General features: G+C 59.3%; 3 protein-coding genes across 3 annotated transcripts; all 3 read right to left on the bottom strand.

Moving 5' to 3' along the window:
• Positions 1 to 5,642: 5,642 nt before the first annotated feature.
• COLE_03058 (uncharacterized protein) lies at positions 5,643 to 7,246 on the bottom strand (the record flags this gene model as incomplete). The annotated part of the gene is made up of 9 exons (XM_018420809.2): positions 5,643 to 5,689; positions 5,744 to 6,477; positions 6,510 to 6,524; positions 6,557 to 6,719; positions 6,752 to 6,927; positions 6,959 to 7,001; positions 7,035 to 7,094; positions 7,127 to 7,187; positions 7,220 to 7,246. 9 exons carry the CDS (start codon positions 7,244 to 7,246, stop codon positions 5,643 to 5,645), a joined length of 1,326 nt encoding a protein of 441 aa, XP_018279439.2.
• Positions 7,247 to 8,151: 905 nt separating this feature from the next.
• On the bottom strand, positions 8,152 to 10,147 carry COLE_03059 (uncharacterized protein; the record flags this gene model as incomplete). The annotated part of the gene is made up of 2 exons (XM_018420344.1): positions 8,152 to 10,033; positions 10,092 to 10,147. The coding sequence occupies 2 exons, from the start codon at positions 10,145 to 10,147 to the stop codon at positions 8,152 to 8,154; spliced, it is 1,938 nt and encodes a 645-aa protein (XP_018279440.1).
• A 1,016-nt stretch (positions 10,148 to 11,163) lies between these two features.
• COLE_03060 (uncharacterized protein) lies at positions 11,164 to 14,478 on the bottom strand (the record flags this gene model as incomplete). Its single annotated transcript, XM_018422974.2, has 3 exons — positions 11,164 to 14,291; positions 14,337 to 14,385; positions 14,434 to 14,478. The coding sequence occupies 3 exons, from the start codon at positions 14,476 to 14,478 to the stop codon at positions 11,164 to 11,166; spliced, it is 3,222 nt and encodes a 1,073-aa protein (XP_018279441.1).
• Between the last annotated feature and the right edge of the window lie 2,118 nt (positions 14,479 to 16,596).

Consider the following 16,596-nt stretch of genomic DNA (forward strand, 5'->3'; position numbering starts at 1 on the left):
CCAGATAACCCACGGCTTCCCCGTTTCTCCAAACCCCCTCTTCCTCTCGTCAAACTTCCCTGTCGAGAACCGTCCAGGTCTCTCAGATCAGTCGCTGGAGATCGTCATTCGCCGCCTCCTCGAGATCCTCAAAGGGTCGGACCTCGACGTAACCGACACCGGCACCTGGCCCGCACGCATCAAGGACGAGGTCGAGCGCTGGCTCTCGGACTGGCACCTCGTCACCTTCCTGTGCATGCACGGCTCCTTCTCGGACCACGAGCAGAAGCTTCTTTGTCAGGTCGCGACAGCGCACCGCTCTCCGGAGCAGTCGCCGGCGCGCGAGCATCTCTTCGCGTCGGGCGGGTGGCAGACACTCCTGACGCTCGCAGAGGCGACGTCGGCCACCATGTCGCCGCCGGCATCCAACTCTGCGGCGGAGCAGTTCGCCGACATGGGTCTGGACTCGTCTCGCAGCTCGCCCGCTGTGGGATCGGGAAGTAGAACTCCTGGCGCGGGAGCGGGCGGCGATGCGGGCGGTCCCAAGGCGTGTCCTCACTGCACGTTTATCAATGAGCAGGGAGCTACCGACTGTGATGTCTGTGGCCTCCCCTTGTGATCGCTGTGCCACCTGCGACCTTAATGCTTCCGTAACCTCTGTGACATAGACTTCATTGTCATCATGCATCTGTCCGCCGCCTCGTGCGGTTTTCCCAAACTATCAACTGTTCTCCTCCGCACTTGTCGGCTAATGAGCAGACAGCTGATGTTCATGTAGCTAAACATTGCTTCTTGGGCGCACTCAACGGCTGGCCAGGCTACGCCCGGCCGGGATGACGACTCTCTATGGTCCTTAAGGCCTGATGGAGGGCGCTGCAGGCGTGTCTGTTGCGTGCGGACGCATGTGGGATCCGCTCAGGCGGAGGACGAGCTGGACGAGGCCCTTGCATTGCTCCAAATGTACGCGACACCGCTAACAAGCTCGAGGTAACCACGTGTAAGGATTACGCCCAGGAATCACATTAAATCATAACAGAGGCGCGGTGCGCCGACACGCGCACGCTCTATCGCAGCATCTTGCATGCTTCGTACGTGCAAGTTAACTAATTCTACGTTGCCAACGTTTCACATACCCGGGGCGTGGCTCCCGCCGGGCAACAGAACGGCAGTTATCTGCTGTGCCCCAAAGGAATGGAGCGGCACAGCTTACGGCGCGGTCGCCCAGGGCGCGATCCAGCTGAAGCCGGCGAACTCAGCCTGGTCCTTGGCCGTGAGCTGTGTGTGGACGGGCGTGAGGGTCGGCTGCTCGCGCGTGAACTCCTGGTCGAAGTTGGACGTGTCCGTCGCGTTGCCGATCGTCGGGAAGTACGGGGGCGGGATGCGCTTGTGGTACACGTCGTCGAAGTTGACGTCGGCGAAGAACTGGTGGCGCTTGATCTCCTCGGCGTCGCTCTCGCCGGCGCCCAGGCGGCGCATGGGGTCGCGTGTCAGGAGCTAATGTTAGCGGGCCCATTGGGGAGAGCTTACCCTCTGGAGAAGCGAGACGGCGTCGCGCGGCATCGTGATCGGGTACAGCGGCTCGTCCTCGATGATGGCGTCGAAGATCTCGTCCTCGTCGTCGCCGCGGAACGGCGACTGACCGAGAAGCATTTCGTACGTAAGCACACCAAACGCCCACCAGTCCACAGCACGGCCATAGGGTTGCTCCTGCAGAATCTCGGGAGCCATGAACTCTGGCGTGCCGCAGAATGTGGTCGTGGTTCGTCCGTGCCACATGTCCTCCTTGCACAGACCGTAGTCGGCGACCTTGACGTGCCCGTCGAGCGTGAGCAGAATGTTGTCGAGCTTGAGGTCGCGGTAGATGATGCCCTTTGAGTGGAAGTATTGGAGCGCAAGCAGAACCTCGCACGCGTAGAACTTGGCCTGGCGGAGCGTGAACTGCTTGCGCTGAATGTGCAGCATCAGGTCGCCTCCCGAGATGTAGTCCATGACAAAGTAGACACGCGTTTCGGTCTGGAAACATGAGTGCAGGCCAAGCAGGAAGGGGTGGCGCTCCTCGGCTGCGGCGAGGAAGACTCGCTTCTCTGACTGTGTGCTCTCCACCTCGTCGTTCTCGATGATGAACTCCTTCTTCAGCACCTTGATGGCGTAGAGGTTGCTTGTCATGCGCTCCTCTGCCAGCATGACCTTTCCGAAGTTGCCCTTGCCGAGCACTGCGAGGAAGTTAAAGTCGTCGAGGCCGATCTTTCTCTTGCGCTGTACGGTCTTCGCGGGCGACATCGGTGCTGGGATCATCTGCTGCTGCTGCCGCCGGTCGGGCTCCGGTCGTGATGGGTGCGCTGATGGCATGGAGACCGTCGGCAGCGGTGCAGGTATGGGCGGCCGGTACCCACTCATAGGCTTCTGCGGTGAAGCCTGCGGCTGCGTCTGGCTGTATGGCTGAGGTGAGGGGATGCGAGGAGGCTGTTGGGAAGGCGTCGACAGCGGGCCCTGCTCCAACGCGGATGACCGTCCATCGTAGCTGAGGCGGTGGGAGCCCGATGGTGACGGGAGTGGCCTCGGCTGGGGCGGAGGTTGTTGCTGCTGCCCCTGTTGCTGCACCGGAGGACGGTAGTTGTTGTACGACTGTTGCGAGGGCGATGGGGAGGGCTTGACGCGGTCGGGCGGGGTGTAGGATGGGCGCGGCGTGCTCGGGGCTGTCTGCTGCTGCTGCTGCTGGGTCGGGGGTGGGGTAACTTGTATGGGCGGCTGGGTGGAGGGCAAAGGCAGCCTGCTTGAGGAAGACATGGCCTGGTCCTTCTTGGCGCCCTGCATCGACTTGATCGACTGCAGCTTTGACAAGAGCTCGTTGGCCATCTCCATGGTCATGCCACAGAAATTGGGGACCAGGTGGGAGCAGCTCTGGTGACAATTGACCCCACATTCAGTGCACTTGACGGCCTTCGTGCGGCCAAACGGCAGCATATAGCCACAGTGGCAGCACCAGTTGGCGGACATGTTCGTGAACGGTTGGAAGCGATGAGGGATGCGGTGGTTGATCTTCTCCTCATCCTCGCCGTCTGCGTTCGTCTTGGAGATGCACTTGGTGACCACCTTGGGGTAGCACTTTTTGTGGCAAGCGTAACGGCAGTCCTCGCACTGGTAACCTTCGCCCGTGAGGAGGAACTCCTGGCACAGCGCGCACATGATGGGCTGGTAGAACTGGCGCTGAACAAACTTATGCCCGTTCATCTCGTGCACATCGCCCTTGCGCTTGCGCACGGCGCCCTGTCGCCCAAGAGCCTCGTAGGGGCGGCGACCGCCACCAGCCACGGTGTCCTTCACAAAGTCGAGCTTTAGGTGGAGCGCACCTGCTGGTTCAACGGCGAACCAGCCATCGATCGCTTCGCTCCTGCCCAACCCTCCGGGGGCACCACCCTGCGGGGCAAGAGTCTGGTTGCCCTGGGGCTGGTGGAGAGACGTAGAGTCGGCCGCACCTCCAGCCCTGCCGAGGGACGCCGCCTTGTCGGCAGTGACCCACCCGGGTCCAGCCGCCTCAGCTGCCGTCTTCTGGCGACGCTGTGCCTCCATCAAGTCGGACACACGCAGCCACAAGATGCCGATGGGGACATGCTCGCTTGGCCCGATCGAGTCATAGATAGTGATCTCCACCTCGTTGGCACGCTCGACTGGAAGCTCAAAGTCCTCGTTCCACCGATCATTGCGGGACCCGCTAGACACTCCACGTTCGACACCCTCGATCTTGACAGCGACGACTGATTCAGTGTGAAGCTTGGATGAACGGCGGGCGACGCGGTGATTGAGATCAGTCGCGGACAAAACCGAAATGATGAGTTGGCCTTGAATGGGCTTGCGGAGCGCCTCCTTGCGCTTGTTATCGAGGATAAAGAAGTCTGGGTCGTCATCAACGGCTGCAAACTCGAGCCCCTCGTAGCGCTTCTTGGCCGCGCTAAGCAGCTGGATTTTGGCGTCCGACTCGAGGCGTTTGGCCTCGGCCTCAGCGCGCAACCGCCGGTCATTCCCGTACGCGTGTATCATTTTCTCAATGCCGAGTTTGTACTGCTCCTCTACTTGGAGCTTAAACTTGAGCTGTTTGAGCATGCGCGCAATCTTGGGACCTGTCAAGGGCGTGCCATAACGCAAGAGGTCGAGCTGCGAGTACGGCTTGGGCTTGGGCGGAGGTGGGGGCGGGGGGGAAGGGGGGGAAGCCCTTCGGTCATGGGTCATCGTAGTTGTCTGGCCGTCAACACGGGTCCAACCGATTCGACTCACGGGCTGCCTCACGGGATCAGACGATCCTGCTCCGCTTCCGTCCGTGAGGCGCAACCTGGAGAGCTCGGCCTCCAAGAATTGAATCGATTCGTTCGCGGCACGGATCTCATTCTGTGCTTGCTGGATCACTTGCTCATTGCGGCTTGATGCCTCGACCGTGCGGATGATGGCCTTGGCACCCTCCAAGTTGCGGCGCTCGGACGCAATCTTGTGCAGGAGTGTATTGATCTTGGGGTCCGACGATTGAGGTGGCTGGAGTACGTCAGCAAGTGCGCATGAGAGAGTGACGGATAGAGGGCTCCATATACAGGCGAGGACGAGGAGACAGCAAGGGCTCGAGGGTTGGTCGTGTTTGACTTGCGAGGAGCATCAGAAGAAAAGGAGGCAGAATGCGCTCGTCTGCCGCGTCCTCGACCATTGTCCACTGCCCGCGCGTTATACCGGATACAAACTCACCATGGTGTGCTAGAAACGACGCGAGACGCGTCCTTGAATGCCACGTCGGGGTAGAATGGAGTGCGCTGGATCGCGGATCAATGAGGCGAGGTGAATGTCACAGTGCGATGACCCGCAAGGAAGGATGGGAGTGGATGAGGACTTGCGTCGTGTTGTGTATAGACGAAAGCAAAGTGCGTGGAGGAGAGAGCAGTCCGATGCTGAAGAGGCAGCTCTTGAGGGTGAGGGCTGGAGGGTGGGACAGGTGGGAGGGACAGGTATGAGCCTGTTTAAGCGTAAAATGGGTCGATTGGGGCAGGAGGGGAGGAGGGAGAGTCGCGAGTGGCAGGTCGAGAGAGGGGATCTGAGTAAAGATGGGACTCGGCGAGCGAGCGAGAGAGAAAGAGAGGAGGGAGAGAGAGAGAAGAGAGGAAGAGAGAGATGAGAGAGAGGAGTAGAAGAGAAGGATGGGGGGGGGATGATATGCAAAGTAAGAAAGGGAGGAGCGAGGTTGGGAGGAGGGTGGGTAGCGAGCACAGAGGGAGGGAGAGCGAGCGAGCGAGCGAGCGAAGTGAGCAAGCTGCACGGGAGAGGCGCGGCGGCGTGCTGTGGAGAGGAGGTGGGGAGGAGGGGGCGAGTGGTGGCCTGTGGATGGATGGGATGGGTGGATGGATCGTGTCCGCTCAGCGATGCGCTGGTGCGTGCGTCGACCGCGCATTTGATCCCGCTCACACCGCCCATGCCGCCCAACACTCTCGGGCCGGACAGCTATTCGGTCTAATCCAGCCGCGCGCGAATGCCCGACTCGCAGTCATTCCTGCCCCACGCCTTCACATCGCACAACTTACGTATAAACGCCTAACGCTTCACAGATCACAGAGCACATGAGTGCTCATGTTCTTACAACTGTATCTAGCACCTCTAGTTACACTGGGCACGAGCGCGATGTTCACGTTCTACTGCGCGATAGACCCGGTGCCATCCGGACAAGCCTCACACACGCCTATGAACGTAAGCAGCTGCACCCGGGTCTGAGAAGACTCTCAGCACTACTCACCACATCGGGTCTGCGACAACGAATTCTCGAGGCTGCAAACACCGCAGATCCATCCTTCCGACCCGTCCTCGAGTTTGATGGCTTTATGTGCTGCCTCCGGGCTGGTGGCGCGTTGAGATGTACCGGATGGCGTACTTGAAGCCTGACCAAACGCACGGAGCCGCCGCTCCCGGATCCGATCTCGATCGCTGTCAAGCTTGACGATTGAAGACGATGTGGGGCAGTGAGACGAGGTGTGGAGAGGCTCTGATGAACCCGCCTCGTCCTTGACCATGCGGAGGCGCTTTGGAGGTCTGTCATATTCGCGTAGCTCCTCGTCAGAGCTGTCTGCGACTTCGATGACTTCCTGGGTGGTAGGCTTTGCATTACCCTGTGGAGAGCGTGAGCTCCTCGAGGACGGCACATGTCGACGGCGGACACTTGCGTCGCGCTTCGCTGAGGCCTGCGCAGCTTCAGCGAGGAACTCCTTCCATTCTGGACGCAGTCCTCCGGCTGAAGTACCGGGCTCTTCCTCCCGATCCGCGTCCAGCTCCTTCCGTCGTTCTTCCAAAGAGAGATGTGGGTCCTCGATGATTTCGATGTCGTCCTCGTCGCTGTCTTCTCCTTCTCCAGAGTCGTCTACCTCCTTTACTGGCTCCTGTTTGACTGGCACCTCCGCGAGCCCTTCCTCCTTGACTGACGGAGCACCGCGACTCAACAACCGCTCGAAAAGCGCCGCCCGATCTTGTGCCGCACTGTCGTCAATACCGCTCTCCTTGACGCTCACGCCTTGGACCCTGCCCTGCCGTCAGCGAGCGCAAGTAGAGCACTTACTGCTTGCCACGGGTACTCCCGGCCCTATATCTGGGGTTCGCCTTATTAAACGCGTCGACGGCCCGCCGTCGAGCCTTCTTGACCTCGACACCCTGACGCACGAGGGCTTCAACTCGCGCCTCAATCCATGCCTTGCGGAGCTCGTGGTCCTCTTTCGTAAGTTCTGGAGTCAGGTGCGCCGTGAAGTTCACACACCCTCGCGCCCGTCTACGCGCCCGCTACCCAGTCCCATGTCGATGGTGTTGCGCTGTCCCGGCTTGCTCCGCTTCTCCGTCTGCGCGCCGGACAGGTGCGAGGCGACGCCCTTCACCATGCCCGGTCCGCGGCTACTAGCCGGCCGTCTGCGGCGCGAGCCGGCGCGTCGGGCGTCGCTAGCGTCAGAAATGATGGAGTGGGACTCACGATTTGGTTACGCCGCACACGTATTGCGGCAGCTCGCTGGCCTCTAAATGTCAGCTCCACTCGCGAACATACGCACGGAGTCCAGCTGCGCCGAGCTCGGCGCCGTCGCGCAGGCGATGTCCATGTGACCAGAAGCCTGGGATGAGCGGAAGAAATTCAAAGACCCACCATCACCGTAGTGTCCCCTCGCGCGCAGATCTGCGATGTCCTTGCGAATCGCGGCATTAAGCAGCCATCAGCGACGACCCTTCCGCGACCTACCTTCTGAAACTCGGGGCCGTGATTCATATGCTGACGTTAACGCTGCCTCGAGATGCCGTACAGTAATATGGGCCATCTGGCGTCAGCTGCACTGATGAGTTTCCCTACCTCGTGAGCCATAACCGAGAGCATGTAGCTCAAGGGATAGAACTGGCCATTGGGGCGGCGGAGGACGAGCTCGACAGTCTGCAGTCAGCCTTTTGTTGAGCTTCTCCACCGCACCTGCCCATGGTTCCAATTCCGCCCTGCAAACTTCCATCAGCGGCCAGCGGTCCGGGTACCCACGACGCCATTGTACGCCGCCTCCTCCAGCGTCCCGATTAGCATGTATCGCGCAGCCATAATCTTGCGGACTTGGGCGGCTACGTGAGCTGCGTCGCCGGCAATCCTCACCGATCGCCTTGAGGATGTGCTCTGCATCCTCAGAGTTCGGGCGATTCTGCAGCGAGCGGATGAATGTGATGTATCTGGGTTAGTTGCCTCTCGTGGGCTCGTACTCGTTAGGGTTGGCCTCGCGGGTGTTGAGCTTGCTGAAAGTTGTCAGCAGGGCGCGCAGCAGTCTGCAAATGAATGGAGCTCACTGGCCTGGGCGCTGCATTGCAAGTATCGGCGCTCAGTGCCAAAGAATCTGCGTGAGTGAGGCAATGGTGTGAGTCCAGGAGCGAAGATGAAGCACACCCCGCCTCCACCTCCACCCCCACCTCCACTGCTGCTGAAATTAGTGAGCGGAAGCAAGTCCACGTGGTACTACCATTCGCACAAGACAATTGGATTGCGATTCTAAATGCATGTTGGAAACAGGAAGGATGCGACTACTACTAAATCACTGTACATATGAGGCTCGTTCTCGTACTACGGCTCGTTTTGAGGCCACGGCCGGTCGATCTAGGTGCACAGGCGACCGCCGTAGCTTGCTAGGACGGGGAGTGCACTTAGTCGACCTCCTCGACCGAGGGCCCGTCGTCGTGCGACGCACCGGGGCCACCAGCACCGGGGAAGCCGCCGGGAGCGCCACCGGGAGCGCCGCCGGGAGCACCGCCGGTCGAGCCGTAGAAGCGCTGCATGATGGGGCCGGAGAGAGCCTCGAGCTCCTTCTGGTGCGACTCGATCTCGTCCTTGGAGGCAGAGTCGGCGGTGTCGAGGAACTTGATGCAGTCGTCGACAGCCTTCTGGAGAGTCTCCTTGTCCTCGGCAGAGAACTTGTCGGCGTTCTCCGAGAGAGTCGACTTGAGCGAGTAGGTGTATGACTCGAGGGCGTTCTTGGCCTGAACACGCTCGGCGACCTCCTTGTCCTCGGCAGCGTACTTCTCGGCCTCGGCAAGCATGCGCTCAATCTCCTCCTTGGACAGACGACCCTTGTCGTTGGTGATGGTGATGCGGTTCGACTTGCCGGTGGTCTTGTCCGAAGCGTTGACGTTGAGGATACCGTTGGCGTCGACGTCGAACGAAACCTCGATCTGGGGAACACCGCGGGGGGCGGGAGGGATGCCAGAGAGCTCGAACTTGCCGAGAAGGTTGCAGTCCTTGGTCTTGGCACGCTCACCCTCGTAGACCTGGATAAGGACACCGGGCTGGTTGTCGGCGTAAGTCGAGAAGATCTCCGACTTCTTGGTGGGGACGGTGGTGTTGCGCTTGATGAGGGGAGTCATGATGCCGCCGGCGGTCTCGATACCGAGCGACAGAGGGGCAACGTCGAGGAGGAGGAGGTCCTGGGTAGCCTCCGAGGTCTCACCGTTGAGGATCGAAGCCTGGACGGCGGCACCGTAGGCGACGGCCTCGTCGGGGTTGATCGAGCGGTTGGGCTCACGGCCAGAGAACATGTCGGAAACGAGCTTCTGGATCTTGGGGATACGGGTCGAGCCACCAACAAGGACAATCTCGTTGACCGACGACTTGTCAATCTTGGAGTCACGGAGAACCTTCTCCACGGGCTCCATGGTCGAGCGGAAGAGGTCCTGGCAGAGCTCCTCGAAGCGAGCACGGGTGATCGAGGTGTAGAAGTCAATGCCGTCGTAGAGCGAGTCGATCTCGATCGAGGTCTGAGCGGCCGACGAGAGAGTGCGCTTAGCACGCTCGCAAGCGGTGCGGAGACGACGGAGAGCACGGGCGTTCGAGGTGATGTCCTTCTTGTTCTTGCGCTTGAACTCCTGGACAAAGTGGTTGACGAGACGGTTGTCAAAGTCCTCACCACCAAGGTGGGTGTCACCGGCAGTAGCCTTGACCTCAAAGATGCCCTCCTCAATGGTCAGGAGCGACACGTCGAAGGTACCACCACCAAGGTCGAAGATGAGGACGTTCTTCTCGCCCTCAGACTTCTTGTCGAGGCCGTAAGCGATAGCGGCGGCGGTGGGCTCGTTGATGATACGGAGGACCTCGAGACCAGCGATGGTACCGGCGTCCTTGGTGGCCTGACGCTGCGAGTCGTTGAAGTAGGCGGGGACGGTGACGACAGCCTTGGAGACGGTGCCACCAAGGTAAGCCTCAGCGGTCTCCTTCATCTTGATGAGGACCATGGAGGAGATCTCCTCGGGAGAGAACTGCTTCTCCTCGCCGCGGTACTCGACCTGGATGAAGGGCTTGCCAGCCTTGGAGATGACCTTGAATGGCCAGTGCTTCATGTCGGACTGCACCTCGGCGTCCTCGAACTTGCGGCCGATGAGACGCTTGGCGTCGAAGACGGTGTTGTAGGGGTTCATGGCGACCTGGTTCTTGGCAGCGTCGCCGATGAGACGCTCCGAGTCGGTGAAAGCGACATAGGAGGGCGTTGTGCGGTTGCCCTGGTCGTTGGCGATAATTTCGACACGGTCCTGCTGCCTGTTATGTTAGCGCAGCTCTATAGAGATGGGGGGGGGGGGGGGGGGGGGGTGCTTACCAGACGGCGACACAGGAGTATGTGGTGCCGAGGTCGATACCGATAGCCTTGGACATGATTATGAAGAGTGGAAGTGGGGAAGAGAGAGTTGAGAGTGGTGGAGAAAGTGGGAAGATGGGAGATGGACGGTGGAGGAAGAGCCCTTCTTGTATAGACGAGGGTGAAGGATGGGCCTGAATGTCGAATATGCTGGAAAGGAAGGTGGTGCGTACGCGCACAGCCCAGCTCGACATAGAAGATACTGGAACCGTCACCGTAGCTCGCGTGTCTTCCCCTTGGCATTTGCTTCCGTCTCCTCCCACCCTCCGGCAGCATCCTCCACCCTCGAGCCCCTTCTATGCTCCTCTACCTCATGCTACTGACTGCTGCATAGGTCGTACATCACTATATGAGCACTGGATGGATCGAAGGACCTCTCGAGCTTGGAGCGTTGTTGGCCAAGCGAGGATTGCTGCCGACCGCTGTGGGCGGGCGAGATCTTGCCCTGCCGATCTGATCTAATCGCCTCTTGCCTTCAAACATGAGCAAGCAGACGATCTCGCCGCCACAAACAAATAATACCTTCGCCCCTCATCCCTCATCTCATCTCACCACGGCCATCACAGCTCACCCGCCACGTCCGCCACATCTCTGCACGAGCATCCAAAGCCTCAATCAATCGTATCAACGTATCAACACCTTGACCCTCGAAAAACTCACACATGACGTCATTCATTTTCCAGCACCATCCAACACACGCAGGTAGCGGGATGAGGTCATTATGGCGATTTGATTACTGGGGACCGTGTGGACCGTTGCTACGGATATGATGATTGTGGTCCGCTTTCACGCTCAGCGGTCCGTGAGAGTATTCCCATGCGCAGTTGCTCCCCGAGAGAGTGCCCGAGCGGACGACTCCAGCGATTGGATGCCGAATACAAGCTCGCACCGCCATCTCATGCGGTCCGTGGCACGCATTGCGCGACCGACTTTTAACGCGGTAAAGTACTATGCTATCAATAATGCAATGTTGTGAGTTTCTTCTAATGCTACAACGTCCCTCAACCTCCCGCGACGCTTCTCCTCGACCATCTCACGACGCAACCGGCCCAACTGTCGGCGGCGCAATCTGCTTCGGCATCTTGATCTTGCTTGCACTCCCGAGCATCTGGTCAATCTCCTGCTTCTTGAAGTAGTGCGGGGCCAGCTCCGCGAGCCACGAACCCTCGATGGGCATGCACTGCCGCATGTACTCCTTGCTCGTGAGCACAAGCTCGTAGTACAGGATGAAGCGGGGCGGTGGCTGCATCCCGATCAGCCCGGACGACGGGTGGAGGTAGACAGTGTGGTTGTTCTTCGTCGTACGGTAGCTGCCGCCCTTGTCAAGGCGGGCCGTGTTGTAGAAGTAACCCGCCGTGATGGCCTTCTGAATAGGCACAATCTCGTTCGGCAGCGATTCAATCACCACCTCGACGCGGTCGCAGAGCGACGCCAGCTGGTCCCGGATGTCGCGCACCCGCACGAGCGACTTGTATTGCACAAAGTTCTCGTAGCAGAACTGCTGACTGTAGTTGCTGTCGGCCCACTGGTTGAAAATGTTAAGCAGCGTGAAGTGGTCACCGCCAGGCTTTTGGAAGTTTTTGTGAGCCTTGTCCGCGTGCACCCGCTTGTCCTTCGGCCGATACAGCAGTGAGCCGCTCTCCTGTACCATTGACACAATGATCAACACCTCATGTGTGCACTTGTACACCTCGCTGCCGATAATCGCCTTGCTCAACATCGGATCAACTGGAAACTCGGCCATACGCCGCCCAAGCCGAGTCAACTCGCCCTTGTGATTGAGTGCGCCGAGCGCATAGAGCATCTCGAATGAGCGGATGATCGTCTCGGCCGGAGGTTTGTCCAAAAAGTCGAAGTTGAGAATGTCATTGATACCCAGCGACTTGAGCATCAGCACGACCATGGCAAGGTTGGTCCGCTGAATTTCTGGGATCGTATCCTGCGGCAACTCGTTGCGGAACGCCCACTTCGTATAGAGACGAAATGCCTTGCCGGGCCCGACACGCCCTGCACGGCCCGCGCGCTGCTGCGCGGACGCACGTGAAATAGGCTCCACCACGAGCGACGACATGCCCGTCTTCGGATTGTAGTTGTTCTGCTTGACAAAGCCCGGATCGATGACGTATACGACGCCGTCAATGGTAATGGACGTCTCGGCGATGTTGGTAGCCAAGACAACCTTGCGTGCCCCTTCAGGCGTTGGCTCAAAGATCTTGGTTTGCATCTCCGTCGGGAGGTTGGCGTAAATTGGTGCCACAATCAGCTCGGGCACCCTGTCGCCGAGGGTATACATTGTTTCCTTCAGATTTTCTTCACACGCCTCAATCTCGTCCTGGCCCGTCAGAAAGAGAAGGATGTCCCCTTTGGGCTGCGTCGTGTGGATTTGGAGAATAGTCGTTACGGCGGCGTGGATGTAGTTCGCCTCCGGTTGCTGCGTATAGAACATGTCGACCGGGAAGCGTCGGCCAGGTACGTCGAAGATAGGCGCATCATCAAAAAAGGACGAGAACTTTTGGGCATTCATCGTCGCACTCGAGATGAGCAGTTTGAGTTCTGGGCGGAAGCGCGCAATATCCTTGACGAGGCCGAAGAGGATGTCAGTCGACAATGTGCGCTCATGCGCCTCGTCGATGATGATTGCGGAGTACGTCGATAGTTCTGGGTCGGTGAGGAACTCGCGGAGCAGCATTCCGTCGGTCATGTACTTGAGCACCGTCTTATCGCTCGTCATGTCCTCGAAGCGGACCGAATAACCGCATTCTTGCCCCAACCGGACGCCCATTTCTTCTGCAACACGTGCCGCAACCGACATGGCGGCTACACGACGCGGCTGCGTGCACCCGACCTTCAGCCCGCCCTGCGTGTAGCCGGCCTCGTGAAGATATTGCGGTAGCTGGGTTGTTTTGCCCGATCCGGTTTCGGCGACGACAATGAGTACTTGGTGGTCGCGAATGGCGTCAAGGAGTTCGTCACGGAATTCGTAGATTGGTAGTGACTTGCGCGTTTCCTCGATAGATTGCGCCTTCTTCTCGGCTTCCTCGACCTGGTTGAGAAGGGCCTGCGCCTCGAGAGTGAGTGTCCCGTCCATTTTTCCCTCTTGGAGGAACTGAATGCCCTGCGACTCGTCGAACACATAGTCGTATCCATCTTCAACTACCTCCTTGTCGAGCGCGCCCGTGATGAGGTTCGTCTTCTCGCGTTGGCTCTCCTCCCATTGATCGACGTCGGTCACAAACTCTCCGTCCGCGCCTTTGACCTTGCGCTCCTCGTAGCGCTGGTACAATGCGTTTTTGCGCTTCTTTGAGTCAATGCGCCCTTGCTCGGTGATGTAGTCGTCCGGCAGCATGTAACCGTCGGTCCCGTCGTCGATCTTTTGCCGCTCCTCCATGATTCGGATCAGCTCGACTTTGCGCTCGTGCTCTTCAATCTCGCGCTTCGAGAGCTTTTGCCCGCGGAAGAGGATCTTCTCGTCCTCTACCTCCAGCTTGAGCAGGTCAAGCCGCTGGGCCTCGCGCTTCTTCAAATACTCCTGACGAGAGCGCAGACGCAGGTCGCCCATCACGGCTGGACGACTTTCTGGATCGTCGGCGAGTGCCATCCGCCGCGCTTGCTCTTCATCGCCGCCGCGGTCAATCGTGATCTTGCGCGTCCGATCCTTGTCTTTGCTCTTCATACGCTCAGCAAAGGCATCTCGTTCTGCAAGGTCCTCCAGCCGCTCGCGCTCGAGACGCTCTTCTTCCGTTTCCTCGGGAAGTGGCGGCTCCTCAGGCTCGTCACCGCGTGTTGGTGACTCAAAGCGGGCGCGTTTTGGTGGCTCCTCTTCCTCGGGATCTGACTCCCAGTTGCCTTCGGTTTCGCGCTTGCGCGATGAACGGCCCTGCTTGACAGCGCCGCCGTCACGGTCCCGATCGCGACCGCCTTCCGACTCCTTCTCCTTCTTGCTTTTCTTCTTCTTTTTGGACGACGCCGGTTCCTCGTCCTCCATGAGTAGGGAGAACTTCTGCGGCTTCACTTTGGACTCGGCCTTGGAGGCCTTTGTCTTGGTCTTCCGCGGAACAAGGGAGTGAACTTGGGTGGCGAACTGTTGAGCCTCGGGAGAAGCGTCCAGCCCGATCCCGACAAGCGAATTGAACAGATCCCCAGGCGTCTTCGCAGACAGCGCTAAAATGTCAGACACAGTTCCACGTTCCCCTGACTGCGACCTACCCATAGAGTGCACAAAGTCGACAGTTGCGCTGTCAGACGACCCGAACATCTAGTGGAGTGAGCTGGTTTCGCGGCTGTGCAGTCGCGGAGCACTCACGCGCACGACATTGTCGTTAATGTACTGCTTGAGGTCCATGGCCATTTCGACTGTCAAGGGAGTATCACCAGTGAGAGGTCGCGGAACGAAGCCGCAGGCGCGTTGAGCAACAGCTCGGAGATGAGGAGGAATTGGGGCGACTTAAGACTCGAGGCCCGGACCACTGGGCGGCGAACTGCTGCAAACAATGATGACGTGTACTCAGTTGATACATTTGATTCCGTTGAACACAACCTCACCGCCGCCGCTGAAAGAACGGTGACCACCTCGATTCATGTTGACGCAACTGTTGTTCTCGACTACTCTTTTCACCTCGGCCGACCTTGGAGCATCCCATCCGCTCCGAAACAGCACGGGATATCATGTTCTTCTGTGCAAGTGAGTCTGATGACATGCGCACCACGACAGCTGCGCTGATGCCATCGCAGTTTCTGGATCTCCCCCTACGAACCCAGTCGTCTCCAAGACGTCGGGGACCGTCTACGAGAAGGCACTAATCGAGCGGTACATTGGTGAGGAGCTGATTGAATTGTAGCATGAGCTTACCAGCAGAGGAGAATGGCACCGACCCGATCTCAGGCGAGGCCTTGACAAAGGATGATCTTGTGGAGGTCAAGGCTAGTGAGTCGTTCAAGGTGCGCCTCCGCGCGGGCTAACATCCAGAGCCTTCGACACTTCCTCCTCGGGCGGCTACGCAGACGTCTATCCCCGCCCTTCTGACCGCCCTTCAGGGCGAGTACGATTCTATCATGCTGGAGTCGCTCGAGATCAAGAAGGCGTTCCAGGCTCAGCGGGCAGAACTCGCCAACGCTCTGTACCGCGAGGATGCGGCGACACGCGTGATTGCGCGTCTAATGGCTGAGCGTGACGAGGCGAGGAGGTTTGTTTCCTCCGTCGAAAGCTGCTGACATCAGCGCGCTGCAGTCCATTCAAGCAACGATTGGAGTTGCGCCGACGACAAATGCGGGTGACGACGTTGAGATGGAGGCGGAGCCATCGGGGCCGCTTCCACCATCCGTGGAGGAGAAGATTATGGAGACGAACGCGGCGTGAGTAACCATCCATGACGCATCTGACGCTTAGGCTCTTCGCAATGCGCAAGAAGCGCAAGCCCGCACCAGGGTACGCCAATGCGGAGGCGGTCAAAGGGTACACCGAGACCAAGTCTTTGGGGTCAATGCACGGCACTAAGCCGCCAGGAGTGACGGCCCTTGACTTGGCGAGCGACGGAAAGACCATTGTGACGGGCGGCAACGATAAGGTTGTGCAAGTGTACGACCTTGAGAGCGATAAGGTCATCGGCACGCTGAAGGGACACACGAAGGCGGTCACACACGTCGCGTTCCGCGAGAAGGAGGGCGAGTCGCTGCTCGCTGTTTCGAGTGCTGCGGACAAGACTGTGCGGTTCTGGGGCGACAAGGATGGCAAGTGGGCCGCGCACGGCAGCATCACTGCGCACAAGGGTGACGTGACCGGCCTGGCAGTACACCCGAGTGGGCTCTATGTGTCGTCGGCGTCTACGGACGGTACTTGGGCGCTGCACGACATTGGCACGGCCAAGACTATTGCGACGTACGGCCCCGCCGAGGGCGTTGAGGGCGGGTTCTCCTACACCTCTTTCGCGACGCATCCCGACGGCGTCCTCGCCGCTGGCGGTACCAAGGATGGCATTGTGCGCGTCTGGGATGCACGATCGAACTCGGCGCCCCAGGCCAATCTCGACTCGCACCCGGGCAAGGCGCTGTCGAGTGTTGCTTTCTCCGAAAATGGCTACTATCTGGCGACCGGCTCCGCGGCTGACAACAATGTCAACGTGTTTGACCTGCGCAAGCTCAAACTCTTCTCCAGCTGGCAGTTGCCGAGTGAGAACGTGGTTACCGAGGTTCGTTTCGACCCATCGGCCCAGTTCCTTTCCGTCGCCGGCACCGACCTGCGCGTCTATGCCAACAAATCTTGGGACGAGCTGCTCAAGTTCGACGACAACAACGCCAATATCACTGCTGCGCGTTTCGGCAAGCTCGGCAGCGAGATTGTGCTAGCTGGTCTTGACCGCACCGTGCGCGTCCTCGGCGCTGCGGCCTAGTTTGTAGAAGAGATGTAGATCCCATGTTCACTTGCCTGCCCTTGCCGCCGCCTGAAGTGTCGCATCCGTGCTATGTACAG

Source organism: Cutaneotrichosporon oleaginosum (assembly GCF_008065305.1).
Source record: "Cutaneotrichosporon oleaginosum strain ATCC 20508 chromosome Unknown ATCC20508_contig02, whole genome shotgun sequence".
Lineage (NCBI taxonomy): Eukaryota > Fungi > Basidiomycota > Tremellomycetes > Trichosporonales > Trichosporonaceae > Cutaneotrichosporon > Cutaneotrichosporon oleaginosum.